This window comes from Dermacentor andersoni, chromosome 2 (genome assembly GCF_023375885.2).
Source record: "Dermacentor andersoni chromosome 2, qqDerAnde1_hic_scaffold, whole genome shotgun sequence".
NCBI lineage: Eukaryota > Metazoa > Arthropoda > Arachnida > Ixodida > Ixodidae > Dermacentor > Dermacentor andersoni.
This window is the reverse complement of record NC_092815.1, coordinates 193,370,288-193,384,166: the sequence shown is the minus strand read 5'-3', so window position 1 is coordinate 193,384,166 and position 13,879 is coordinate 193,370,288. Positions and strand designations below refer to the sequence as shown.

The following is a 13,879-nucleotide window of genomic DNA, read 5'->3' as shown; positions in this document are numbered from 1 at the left end:
AGAGTACTTTTTACACAGTGGGCTTCTATTTCAGGGCACTGGACAAGAACATGGAGGATTGCAACAATGTCGTGGCACCTACCACATGTGGGAGGATCACCTCCAGTAAGGAGGTAAGTGTGTGTTATATAGGTATATTTCTATTCTTAACCTGCAAAGTAGCACTTCCTTGTATATTGCTGTTTTCTTGGGCATCTATTTCCCCTTGTTGGTTTAATCATATGTAGCTTATTTGACCTTTCAGTATCCCACTGCCGTTGTCAAGTTTTCTGCAACTCATGGTGCAAGAAAGGCATTAGGTCCGTGGAATAGAAAGCAATTTTTGCATCTATATATTCGAAAATTAGTGACGTGGCACTTTTGTGTGCAACTACATTGCCTTTTGTGTCTCTAAAGCCAGGTACCCAGTCTACTACGACGACTTGGTTGCCCATGTAGGCTGAGCATAAGCTGTACAGTTTATTATAAACTGAATTCTTGCACTTTTGCAGACTCCTTAGAGATCTAAGGATGCTCATTGAGTCTGTGAACACAACTGCTTTCGTAACATTAATTTCCTTTACGTGCTTACCTGTCGAGAGGACTGCGTATGCTTTTGCTGTAAAAATTATGTGGATTGAGTGTGCAAGACATTGAAAGAGATGGTCTCAGAGCTGTGTAAGCAACACCAGTAAGGGATCTGGAACCGTCTATGTAAAATTCCGCACGAGTATTTTGCTTCAAGTTCAAAGAAGTGCAAACACATATTGGTTTCACGTGCGTGTTTGGAAATTTCTATAAAAGAGACATCACACTTGGAGTCATTAGAAACAGACTTGGAGTCATTAGGACATTCTCTTGAAGTAGTATGCCTGTTTCTCCAGCCAACGCTTTTAAACGCAAGGATAAAGGAGTCCTTACAGACAGACAGTTTCCAATAAACCTGGTAGCAAATATGCCCTTTAGAGTGGAATGACATGGGTGTTCGACATCTGCCTTTATCCTCAGGGAGTAAGATAAACTTAAATACATTCTTTCAACATGCAGAGACCACTCGTCCGACTCAACATACAGGCTTTCTACAGAGCTAGTCCTGAAAGTGCCTGTAGCAAGCCAAATACCCAGATGGTGAACAGGGACTAACATTTTTAAAGCACTAGGTGTTGCAGAGTTATAAACTATGGCTCCGTAGTCAAGGCGTGACCGTATAAGGTTTTTGAATAAGCTACAAATGCATCTCTTGTTGCCTCCTTATGATGTGCTTGACAAGAGCTTGTAAGCAAATTCATAGCCTTCAAGCACTTCTTTTTCAGGTACTTCAAGTGCAGGACAAAAGTTGACTTGGAGTCTAAAATGACACCTAAAAATTTATGTTCACAGCTTACAGATAGTCGTCCTCCCTTTATATCTATCACAGGGTCCAGCAGTATAGCTGTTTTATTCAAGAAGAGAAAGCAACTGCTTTTAGAGCAAAGCTCTTTGGCGGCCATTCCCGCGTTTTGCGTCGCCGTTGTGCCTCGCCGTAGCCAGCTCCGTAGCTGGGGCCAGCACGCTGCTCTAGCTGCGCACGCTCCTGGAGCCATGTCTCGCGCACGGCGTGAGCCTTACTCTCCCTTTGTCCTCCAAAGCTGGATCCTGTGTTCTTGACTATTCTCTCACCCCCTTCCTCCATGCAGCACCATTATGGTGACTCTCGCCACTACCGTCCACTCCTCCCTCGCCATCCCTTCTCCAGCTGTCGCAGCACTGTCGCGGTGCTGGCAGCCGGCACTCCTTGCTGCCTCACGCGTGATCCACAGCTCTCCACTCCTCCGTCTCCGCACTGCGTGGCTGTACGGCTCTCAGCCGTGCCTCTCCCTTCCCCATTTGCAGGGCGCATTCCTCAGTGGCATTTGTCACCTCTCGCAGTGCTTGCGCCTGGTTGTCCTTCTCCCGCTTCCACTCTTGCCCTATATCTCCCCTTACCTAAGCGGTGTCTGCCAAGGCACCTATGAGTGAGCCCAGTGAGCGCGCGCTGTCGTGCTTCTTTGTAGATGCAAACTGTGCAAACCGGCAGTTCTCGTGACGCGCAGAGCACAGCACCTAAGAGGAGTCAGTGCAGCAAATGCAATGCGTCGTTGATGTTGTTGAACCAGCCAAGTGGGCCAAGCCGCGGTAAGCAGATACGTTCAAATGGCGCCCCGGTGCGATCAATGTGTGCAGCAATTGGGAACGCTCATCACGCCACCGCTATCTTCAAGAGTGTTGCGGGAAAGCTCACCGCCTGTCAACAGCGTGCACGTGGTCTGGGGTGGTGAAGTTCAATATATCTATTTTATGTCCGACCACGTTCAAGATAAAAAATTATAAATGTGTGCGATTTTCCAGGTGATATAGAAAGTGTTCGACATACGCAATAATTCGAAGTATCCGTGTTCAATATATCAAGGTTTGACTGTATTTGGGCCGATTTCCATCTCCAAAAAGCAGGGTCTCCCCTTAAACAATGACAATAGTGTTCTGTGGGTTTCAGGGTGTAAGTGTTTGTAGTTGTAGCGGAGTTGTAGTTGCCGACAGGCAACGCCTCTCTCAACTATCATAGCTACACTACCGGACAATGCAACAGCGTCTTCTCAGTCTCTCCCGAAAATGGCATATTGACGGAGAAAGTTTGTGTCTCTAGATTTAAGGTGCGTCTCTTGAACACACAGCACCTTTGGATTGTGTTTGTGTAGATGTTCTTTAATGTCATTAAGGTTGTGGATAAGATCCCTCACATTCCAGCGTAATAAAGTTAAACCTCGATATAACGAAGTCAGTAAGATAGGCAATTTGCTTCGTTATATTTAAATTACGTTGTATTGAAATTCTACCTCTTATGCAAATAAGTGAAGTAACCGATTTATTTTTCTTAGATAGAAAGGGGCTGCGGAATTTTCTGTATTATCGGGCAACCGAAAAAATCAATTTTGAATGAGAAAACAATTGATTTTGATAAATTTGGGAGTTGGCGACGAATAATACGGCTTCATGCCACGTACGTCGACGATATGGTCTCATCGGCAGTACAAATTAAGCAAAGCCAGCCATGCTTTCGCATGTACTCTGCCTTTGTGACTGATAGCATCGCCCACACTAGGGCAAAGCTATCAGGAAAAGCGCCAACAGTGGGGAGCGAGTGCTTCATCTGCCTCTCGTTCCAGCGGGTCACCGAAACTTGAGGTTACACAACTGCTGATACTAAACAAGGGGGAAGACAGCTTTCATGGTGCCACGCCATCTTGGCATGTCACTCTTTGCACAAGCGGCAGATTACCTTTAAAGTAGGGTGCGCAGCTGCACGTGTGCTCAACTGTAGCCATGTGCAGCTATGGCCGAGACACACGCCAGAAATTGAGACACGCGTCAACTTATCCCCCACTCCACCCCCTCGCACACACTTGATCACGTTACCGTGGGCTCGCTCCCCTCCTCCTCTTTCCCTTTGATCACGCGGGAAGGCGGCACTCAAAGCCACCACCTTTCTTGTCTCACCCTCGCACACTTTCACTCGTACCTAAAGCACACAGTGTGCATGGCACAATAGGATCTTATCGCACCTGGACTTTATACGGAACATGAAGAGGCTAGACTGCGGTGGTTGCTCTTGTTGCACGGCATGTGGTTTAAGAAGTGCGTTTGCAAGCAGCTGCTTGTAATTCGATCATTTGACCATATGCGTCTTTAGAGGTTTCCATTTATTGTCTCGGCATTCCTTTGCGGCGGCAGTGAAATTTTTTTATATTGAAATCACATACCAACACACTTCGTTATATACTGAGGTTCTAAATACGTGGTGTTCTATGGGCAAGAGGTTATGAAAAGCTAAATACTTCGTTATATCTAGAATTTCATTATACTGAAGTTCGTTATATTGAGGTTTAACTGTACTTGTGTATTGATAATGTTAGTGTTTTTATGCTGTGTGTCAAGAGGAGTCAAGTTGGCTTATATCCTGTTTCAAGGGTCTCGGGGAGAGTACTAGAGCCAAATGTAAGGATTAGATGCTTTGTGGAAATTTTAGTATTGTCTCGTTTATTCTTCATTTCTTGTACCTGCGTCATTTTTTGTTCTTTCAAGCCCTCTAGGACCTCTTCGTTGGTTAAGTTCAAGAGGTCTCCATCAGAAATTACTCCTTTGGATGTGTTCATCGATCATTGTGGAGTCACCGTGATTCGTACATCACCAAATGCTATGAGACTGGGGCGTTTTCGATGCTGGTGCTGGTCGCGAATCTCAAGGAGGAGATTGCCGCTGGCCATTTTTGCCACCTTATAGGCAGGACTTAGTGTATCAGTTAGACATTTGGCAACAGTGAAGGATGAAATCATTCTGATGGTCTTTTCAGGGTTCTCACTATGCGTAACGTGAAATTGTGGGAAGGTTTCTTTGCACTGGCCAAAAAACTACATTTCTTCGGTGCACCCTCTTTCGGTAAGACGGCGATCAGGCAGATGGGGGAAGAACAATAAATCCATAAATATCTACATAATTTCGGTGGCTATGCCAGCGAGCCACTTCTGAGCCCAACAAGGAGATGCCACAAGACCCAAAGGAAACGCATATGCCAGCTGTACATAGCTACTATAAGCTAATATTATAGACGCAGGATTGGATAAGCTACCCTAGGTTAGCCCTTGCGGTCTGGAAAATTGGAAGTAAAACGAAGTGAATACAGGAGAGATGGAAAGTGAGAGAGAAAGACGAAGATCAGAGAGAAGGATAGGAAAAGGCAACTACTGATTTAACCCAGGTAGGTGAGTCCAGGGGTGCCATCTACGTGAAGCATAGGCCAAAGAGGTGTGTTGCCTCCATGGAGAGGCCATAAATGTCCAAGTTCTCAGCACTGGCTCAACCCCCAGGATCCCTTTTTCCCCAGACACAGCTAAGCCGCATATGGTTAGACAACGGGAGGGTTCAACCCCTATGTGCTCGGGTCTGCGGTGTCGGAAATTGACAAAGTGAAGTGAGTAATTAAACACTATTCTATATATATTGGAAAGGCTAAATACCCACATACCATTAATTTAGTGCCTATTTATTCAGTGCATTCAGACCAAGCTAAAAACACAAAATACAGGGCCGTGTTTTTGCAGTGATGCCTTTTCCGATGCTATTTCCTTTTCGTGCTTTGTCAGTGGTCAGGGCAACGCTCCGTCCGCATTATCAATGATATTAGCTGGCCATGAACGGTGGATGATACGAGTGGCATAGAATCGAGCGGAAGGAGTCACTGCAATATTGCAGCTCAAACGTCATTAATATAAGATGGTTCGTGGTATCACAGATGTGGACAGCAATACCAACCCCGCTGTTGCCAGTAGCATCAACGCGTGCCCAGTCACTGCTGATGGTGTCGTAGGTGGTGACAACCAGGTCGCAGCGCGCAAGCTCCTTAGGGTCACCAGTGCGGTTACGCCCGTGATGCAGCTTCACCTGCCACCGATCAGGCAGGTGCCGCTGCACCTCCTCCTCCCACTGGTGCAGCAGAGACAGCGGGCACACCACCAGGGTCCCACCCCTGGGTGATGCAGCAGCCGCTCTTTCACAGTCATCGCTTTCATCTGCATCAGAGTGCAGTTGTAGCAAGAAGAAATGCACAGAGCGTGGGTGCCTCAAAAGCGTGACACACAAGGCTGGGTTAAAAGAGACACGCACACAGACATCTCCACGCTTTCTGGCCTGTGATTACTCTATTAAACGAAAATTATACACTTATAGATGAGTCTTTGGAAACTGAAAAACATGTTGCACATAATGAAGTTTTGTTTCTTTTCATTATTATACAGTCAAACCTCTCTATTACAAAATCACATCCAACACAAAAATGTCTTCATTATTTCCAATATTCGTTGTAAGCATGTGTTCATTACGTGCCAATATCAGTGAGAACCATTTCTTTAGATTTACTTTGGTATATCTGATGACAATTCATTATATCTGTCTTCATTATATCAAGGCTCGACTCTATTCGACATCTCACACCTGTCTGAAAATTTACGTTTCCAAGCAGTGGGTGTTTGTTAGTACACTGGCTCAATACTTTAGGTTCAACAACTTTGGTTCAAACCAACTTTTTTTGTTTTATTCAACTCTCTGGTCATTACAGATTGTCTTGGAATGCCAATCCTCTTCATGCCATCTAGAGCTAAGCTCACCTCCAAACAAAAAGCACGTGTACATTCCACGATAGAGTGTAAACTGTTAGTTGTGGAAGAAAACTTGCCGTAAATTTGAAATCAGCATGCCAGAATGCTTGAATAGTAAAAGCTTAACCGAAATCATTCCCAAATAACAAAACTTATTTATGTCCCTTCCTCAGTACCAGAACGAGAGAATGGCAAGATAAATAGATGCAAGCACAAAAAGCACATACCATGTTTTGTGCTACTCTCGATGCCTGTGGCCGACTTGTACGACTTGTCGTTTGACCATTGCTGCTCAACCAGAGTCAGCATGGTCAGAGTCTTTCCGAGACCCATCGCATCAGCTGCAGATGAGAGAAGAAAATTCAAGGCACCCATATTATCACAACCTGCAGGCCCCGAGATCAAGCTCCGTCAAAAAGTACTGCATGAAGACGGTGTGACGACAATCAGAAGATGAAACTAGAATGACGATAGAAAGGCCAGCACGGCGTCACGATGATCACATGACAACAAGCCTTCTCCAATCTCTACTTTAGCTTTCCAGTTTGCCGGAGACGGTTCGAGAGTTGCGGGAACTGTAGCACACACGGAGACAAAAATTTGAGTAACTCGGGCATGCAAGAGCATTAAGAGCATGCAATGCTCACTAAACTAAGCCAGCTGCAAAAAGTCATTGGGCAGCGGTGCAATGAATGACAAAAAAAGAACTCAGTAGAATACGCGACAAGTAGTTGTTTAACTAAATTTTCAGCCATAACATATCCACTTAACACAATCACGGCAAAGTCACGTTGCGAGAAGGCATCATTAGCACTATAACGCTTTCCCACAAAGTGTCAAGAAAACTGCGTGCTTTCACCTTTTAGATTCAGCAGTGCAGCTGTCACATTTCAATGTGCAGCAGCCCTACACTCGCACCCACCTTTTTCTTCCTCCATGAGCATGCATGACGAGTGTTGCTTGTGATAGTAAAGCCCCTTGAACTCAAGAATATAAGATTATAAGCCCCTTGAACTCAAGATTAACCAGATGGCGTGCGCTGCGCTTCCTTCACACCCTTCCTCGCTCCTCACCTGCATATTATGGCAGGAGAAAGATGTTCGCTCGCTTAACCTAAAGAACATCAACACCGAGGTGCGAGTGCCACTAAGAGACACCTAAGTGAAAGATTAGGGTCACCTACCATTTTCTTTTTAATTGTAAAGCTTGCTTTTCAAGAATTCTGTTTAAGACCTCTTTGTACTTCCAGGCCATTTTTTGAGGATCCCGACTTTCTAATTCGTATATAATAGCTTTTCTCGGTGATGCGGCGGATCCCATTTATTTTTTCTTCTCCTCCTTTTTATTTTACTGTACCATTGTTTCTAAAATGGCAGGTTTGCTGGGTCCATGCTCATTTACCAAAGAAAGAAGGTCACGAAATTGATCTTAGACTGTATTACTCAAGAAATTCAAGGGTTTTCAAGAGAAAGAAAGGATTCCAGGACTGTCATAGGCCTTGAAAACATACTTTTCAATTTCAAGAGTGTTCAAGAGTTTCAAGGACCTGCGCACATCCTGTAGTAAGAATTCCATATTTCCACACACTACGCCCAGATATTCATTAACTAATTTCCTCGCGTGACACCTCCTTCTCAGAAGGCATGACTTGGCTTTGAACAGTAGGACACCACCCATTTAATATTAATCCTTTCTCTGCCTTTTGATTAGGTTTCATAGCTGGCCTTCTCTCGATCTGTTCCATACTACCTTGGTGTCTAAGGCAATTGGGGGCGGGGACTTAGGGAGTCGCCATCTGCCGGAAGCGCCTCCCTTGCGTAGTATCAGGGATCACGCGGCACTCAATAAAAACACCACGCAGCAGCCCTCCTGAATATTTCTGTAAGTACTCTCAAAACGAAGGAAATTTTTTACTGTCAAAATAATAACCTTGGGCAAACTGAAAGCACAGAATCGTTTACAGACGCTATCTCTTTACCGAATATGTACTGTGAACGCAACAGCGCACGGTCTCCGTGATGGAGTCTCCCGAAACGGCTTCTTGCGTGAAACGTAGGCAAACGCTGACAGCAAACTGTGGGAAATATGTTCTTATAGTGGGCTGTCTGTATAACCGAATGGAGCATAAAACAGAATGAAGCCTCAATGCAACAATTGCACGGGTTCGTAGCGACCGACTGCGCATCTACATGCATGTCCGCGCACAATGTTTTGCTTTCACTACGAGTGCGTTTTCGCACCGTGCCGTGAGCTTTAGGCTGCAGAATGCGAACATTTGACAGTACACAAGTAACCAGTTTTGTGTGGGTGGTATCAGAGCTGTTGAAAAATAATTTCGTTATAGACTTCAACGCCTACGGCGACTGTGATGTGCCGTCGTGATGATGACACAATGTTTTTTCTTCTAAATTCTTGGACTTTTCAATATTATTTCTCAAATTGTGTTGCACTGCACATTTATCTGTCTTCTCAGCGTGCGATTTTCCACTGCTTCTATTTTGTAATTCAGTACATTAATTCATAACACAAACATAATCAAGTGCCATGCCTTTTTTTAATGTGCCTCTTACCGCTCCCTTTCCATTCCAGTGAACTTGCTAGAATCTAGCATCAACAAGTTCATAGACCAAATTAAGTGTCATGACATTAGCCGGGCAGCAGGCACAGGCGAGCGTCTCTGTGCGCGTTTTCTGCTACTCAAGGAACATCGCAGTCCTGACGCCGTAGCAGAAAACTTCCTCGCATCTGTGCTTGCTGCATACCCGAGTTGTAGCCGATGGCTGTTTGCCGCTTCTAAGTTTTGCGAGCCAAGCTTCACGCAGCTTCTTTTCCTGCGGCTACGTGTGAATAAGGCTGACGCCGGGTTCAGTTGCATACGTCCAGCACTGCGGCACCGAGCAGTAGCCTACCATGTTGCACGCCTCCAAAAGCAGCCACTACCTATTATAGTGCTTTCAAATGCTGTCAAGCAGACACCCAAGGTGGGAAAGCCTCACCACTTAATCAGAACCGTAGTGCAGGTGGGACTTTAAACTTTCGTTTTCAGTTCGCTTCGCCGCTTCCAAAGCAGCCGACATGGCCACTGTGTCCCCATGATCCCTCATGCCACGTCACGCCGATGGTGGTGCCAGCGTTTCCAGTGGTGGAGCTCGCCCCCAATACATTTAACACTGCTGTCTCTGGTGCTATCAGCCAATTCCCTCCTAAAACTCCTTGCTCTCGCACAGATTGATCAGGCATAGAACGACAGATACTACACTCTGATTTCATTCTTTTCCTCTCAATGCAGCTCCACAACTGGCTTCCTCAACATTATTTCCATTGATTACATTGCCTCTGAATCTCTAACTTCAGGTTTTAACATATCTTTCTGTTGCTGTCTGTGACGTTAGTGCTATTGCCAAGCTTCCTTCTGTAACCCCTTGTTCTAACTGTAGGATTCACTGAACCCCTTGTTCTAATTGTGGGATTCACTACCCCCTCACTTTTTTTAAGGCACTACACATGAAGGCTCACCAAGGATGCCTCCTGGAGCCTCCTGCTCCTCCCTCCAGAGCATCCACCGCAGTGCTTGTCGCTGGTGGGGCATCAGGGGGGTCCGTACCCCCTCCGGCTGAGGGCTCTCATCCCACTCGTCAGGCTGAGTGGACAAGCTTCTGCTTGGCACAACCAGAGGATCGCAGACATGCATGGAAATTAGGGGTGTGTAATTAATAAAAATTTTGATTGGAATACTCTTCTTTTAGTATCAAACTTTTCGTGTTCCATTCCACTGCTTTCTTCTTCACTGAAGATACGAAGGTTAACACAAAACTTACCCTCAATTTATAACTGATTCAACAGTTCATTATTGTTAATTTCCTCTATGCTTTAGTTGACTTCGTAGCCTGTTAGCTTCACAAGGTTCTTGACGAAAAAGTGAGCCTCATGGTTTTAATGCTTCTTTACAGAGTAATGTAAAAGTTTATAGATTGCAAGATCTGATGAAACGTCCAATTTCCAATTACTTTGTACCCATAGCGAGTTAAACCGTACAACAATGTGTCCTTTGCACATATATTATCACAGGCTGAAGAGCAGAATACAGGACTGTACATTCAGCTTTCACTCATATCCCATAGTTTGTGAACTTTTTGTGCCAACTGTACAGAGCTCAGATAGGCTAATAGGATTGCACAGGTCTGTGGCCAAAGAATTACTGAAAGTACAGTATGCGCTGTCGGCAAGTCATCACCTTACACAGGCGCACACATCCAGTTTGCCCGCAGGGTGAGAGGATGCTCACCGTACTGCAATAGTGTTGGTTAATTTTTCTTGAATGTTCATTTTCTCGCTTACAAAAAAAAAAAAAAAAGACAGGAGCAAACGTATCACAGTAGAGCGAGCATCCTCACACCTCGAGGGCAAGCTGGATGTGCGTGCCTGTCTCGAGTGACGACTGGCCGACGGCACGCACTGCACCTTCAGCTATAATTTGGCCAAGTGCTCGCAAGCGCTTTCTGTGTCCATCTAAGCACACTGCTCTGTGCCAAAGTTCATAACAACTGCATAAGGGTTAAAAGGAGGGGCACCCACTGGAACAAGTACTGTAGGCGGGACGTGGAGCGCTCAGAGAGGCCTCTCGGGACACGGGTGCCCAGTGCCTCCAGCGTGGCCCCCTTCCTTCCCACAGCCGACGGAGCAGCTGTCTTGCTGAGTGGCAGCGGGGACACAAGGAGCGTACGTCGGTCGTACACGCTGTGCAAGGCGGTTGTCGGAGGGCGGGGCTCTTCCCCGCAGATGCCTGCACGTGCCACAGGGCTCACGGGTCGCCTCTTTGCCACAACGCCGCCACTGGACCCTGGTGGCCGTGGGTGTCGGGGATAGGGGTATGTCGTAGAGTGAACACACTTAACGATACTGAGAAGCAAGATGGTTATCCCCATACAGGTGAACAGTATACCCCCACACCATAGACTTTCTTGTGAATTTGTTGCATAGGAAATCCAGGGCTGCTAGAATTCTGAGCAATCAAATTTGTGAGCAGCTATTTGAGTTGAGCACCACGAGAATGACTCCTTAACATTCAGCACAGCCTATTTGCTTACTGTAATACGATTTCAATTTTTGGTGTGCTATGGTTTTGATTCTTAGTTGCTGCATACTTCTGAGTCACAGTTTGCTTCTGCCCAATATACATCCTGCTTTGTCGTACAGTTGAGCATTTTTCTCTTGCTGCTGCAGCATTGTACAGAGTGTATGAGTGTTCTAAATCTTTCCATATAACAGTCTCCAAATGCAGTCAATCACACTGTTATCAGTATTAGCAGTCACTGATGTGTTTGCAGAAAAACTGAATTTGCAAGCTCGAACTTGTGAAGTGAATACGCCTCAGTGCTCTAAATCGCATGGAATGCTTTCCATACCAAATTTACCACACAGAGCAAGACACCGAACATATGTAATTGTGATTACACTGCCATGAGGAATACTTACACTGTCACAGCCCTATTGTGCACTAAGCTATAAGACTAACTAAGCATGATCCCTGCATTGCTCATCTATCTCATGATAGCTGCAATGCACTTCTGCAAAATCCATTGTCATTGGTGCCAGACTTCCTTTTAGGCAGTGTCTCAATTCCACAATGTACACTACATCTAAGGCTACACAACACAGCTGTGGAATGTAAGTATCCTGATGTGCAGCATAGAGGAAATCAATAAGCTCATGTACTTGGTGTGACAATGGCACCGGTGGGTTCATGCATAAGCATAACATTCTGTTTCAACTCTACAATACTGTAGAACAAGACTTCATCCTAGAATTGTGCTGGCTTTAGTTTTCATGCACTGAGTTCAGTTTCTTTCATATCTTGTTGTTTGCTTTCATGCTGTTTTGATGTTCAGTCCTTTCAGCGTGTCATCAGTGCTATCTCGTTTAAACCTTGTTGAAAGAAGTGCTCAGAATGCTATTGCATCATCACTGTAGTAGCTGCTTTTAAAAACACACAGGTCCCTTATTATCATATCATAGAACATTACCATAATCCTATATCTAGAAAGTCTTGAAAAAACCACAGTTATTTATCCTTCCAGGTGTCAATTGTCAACTGCACATTCCTGTTTCATGCACCTATTATCGAAGCAAAATATTTTAATAAATGCTGGCAACTACACTGAATGAATTAGAAAAATATTGACATTCTTGCCATTAATAACAAAAGCTTATCTGACCAGTTATATAACTGTTTTTGAAATTGTTTGTATTGTACATTGTCACATGTAGGGTGCACAAATACCTAACAGTTTTCGAGACCAAATTGCATATAAAAGGAATAGTGCAACAAGTGAATTGACTCGCCTATCAAATATTTTTGAAATAGCTTATGAATAATGTACAACCTTCTCACCAGCCTTTTTCACACTTCGGTATTCGCAATAATGGAGAGTTTCTGTGATTACACAATGCGCAAGTGACATAGCCAGAGATTTATTTTGAGAAGGATTCTCCACCAACCGTGACTACTCTCCTACTCTTTTCCTTTTGTTACAGCTCCCTTGCTCGCCACTGTTCAGGTGTCAGCTGTCACTGGTGCGGCCAGCAGGCCCCTTGCACTATTTCTTCAAATGATCACAAATAATGGTTGCATTTTCAACAGTCAGACGTGAGCTAACGCACACACGTTATACACTGTACATTCTGCTCATTTGTTCTTGGTGGGACAGCAGAGTGGTTTCGTGTTCACGTGGGGGGGGGGGGGGGTCAGCTCTCTGATGCCCTCTTCCTCCCCAATTTGTGACTGCGAGTGGCCCCCCACCTTGCTTTCACATTTAACTCTTCTCTTTCCTCCATGTCTTCACTCTAACAGCTCGCTTCGTGAAACCTTCTGTTCTGCGGGGAGGCAGGGGAAGGATGAGGGGTTTGTCAGAAAATTTAGCGAGTGGGGGAAGTGCTTGAACCCCCAAACACTCTCTATGCCTACGCCAATGCACTGCAAATTATAAAGCATGCTTTATTAAAAGCACAACAGGAACATTACGAAAAACTATGCAGATCGTTCACAAACTCAACGGCTCTTCGAAGCATATTTGGTCATGCATTACCATATAAAATTTATAAAGGCAATGTTGTGGGCCAATTATTGTCTGGGTATACCTTTGCAACCAAACTAGATATGTGTGTCGTCTGTGGCGATGGCAGACTGAAAAAAAGAAAGAGCACCTTTTATCTAGTCTGAATGGTCGCGACAGATGGTGCCGCTACCGCATAAAGTAGGTAAGTTGCACAGAAAGATATTCCGATTTATTGCAACGAGAGAACAAAGGCGCTGCATTGATAAATGATCAAGCAGTACCAACTGCCAAATGCCTACTCTAAAAAAATTTAATTATGGGGTTTTACGCACCAAAACCACTTTCTGATTATGAGGCACGCCGTAGTGGGGGACTCCGGAAATTTAGACCACCTGGGATTCTTTAACGTGCACCTAAATCTAAGTACACGGGTGTTTTCGCATTTCGCCCCCATCGAAATGCGGCCGCCGTGGCTGAGATTCGAACCGGCGACCTCGTGCTTAGCAGCCCAACACCATAGCTACCAAGCAACCACAGCGGGTTCAAATGCCTACTCTAAATAACATTTTAATGTGAGTGATCATGTTTAGCCAGAAAGATCTGGCTGTGTGGGTGACAGAGCATGCTCTAGTACGTCATATCCATCGTGAATGGGATGATAGTTATCACACTTTCGGT

The 13,879-nt window shown here is 45.0% G+C and overlaps 1 protein-coding gene across 3 annotated transcripts in view; it reads right to left on the bottom strand.

The window, feature by feature from the left end:
- The window catches only part of LOC126540270 (transcription termination factor 2-like), a 109,766-nt gene that overhangs the window by 91,148 nt on the left and 4,739 nt on the right, over positions 1 to 13,879 (bottom strand). For 2 of the 3 annotated variants that reach the window (XR_011892886.1, XM_050187074.3), the window contains exons 3-6: positions 10,722 to 10,986; positions 9,663 to 9,802; positions 6,374 to 6,487; positions 5,305 to 5,561 (exon numbers count right to left, since the gene is read on the bottom strand). Coding sequence is in view for 2 of the 3 variants with exons in the window: in XM_050187074.3 (XP_050043031.1) it covers positions 5,305 to 5,561; positions 6,374 to 6,487; positions 9,663 to 9,802; positions 10,722 to 10,986 (776 nt within the window). In the remaining variant the exon portion in view is untranslated. The remainder of the gene's footprint in view (positions 1 to 5,304; positions 5,562 to 6,373; positions 6,488 to 9,662; positions 9,803 to 10,721; positions 10,987 to 13,879) is intronic. The other variant, XM_050187075.3, reaches the window with a different exon arrangement.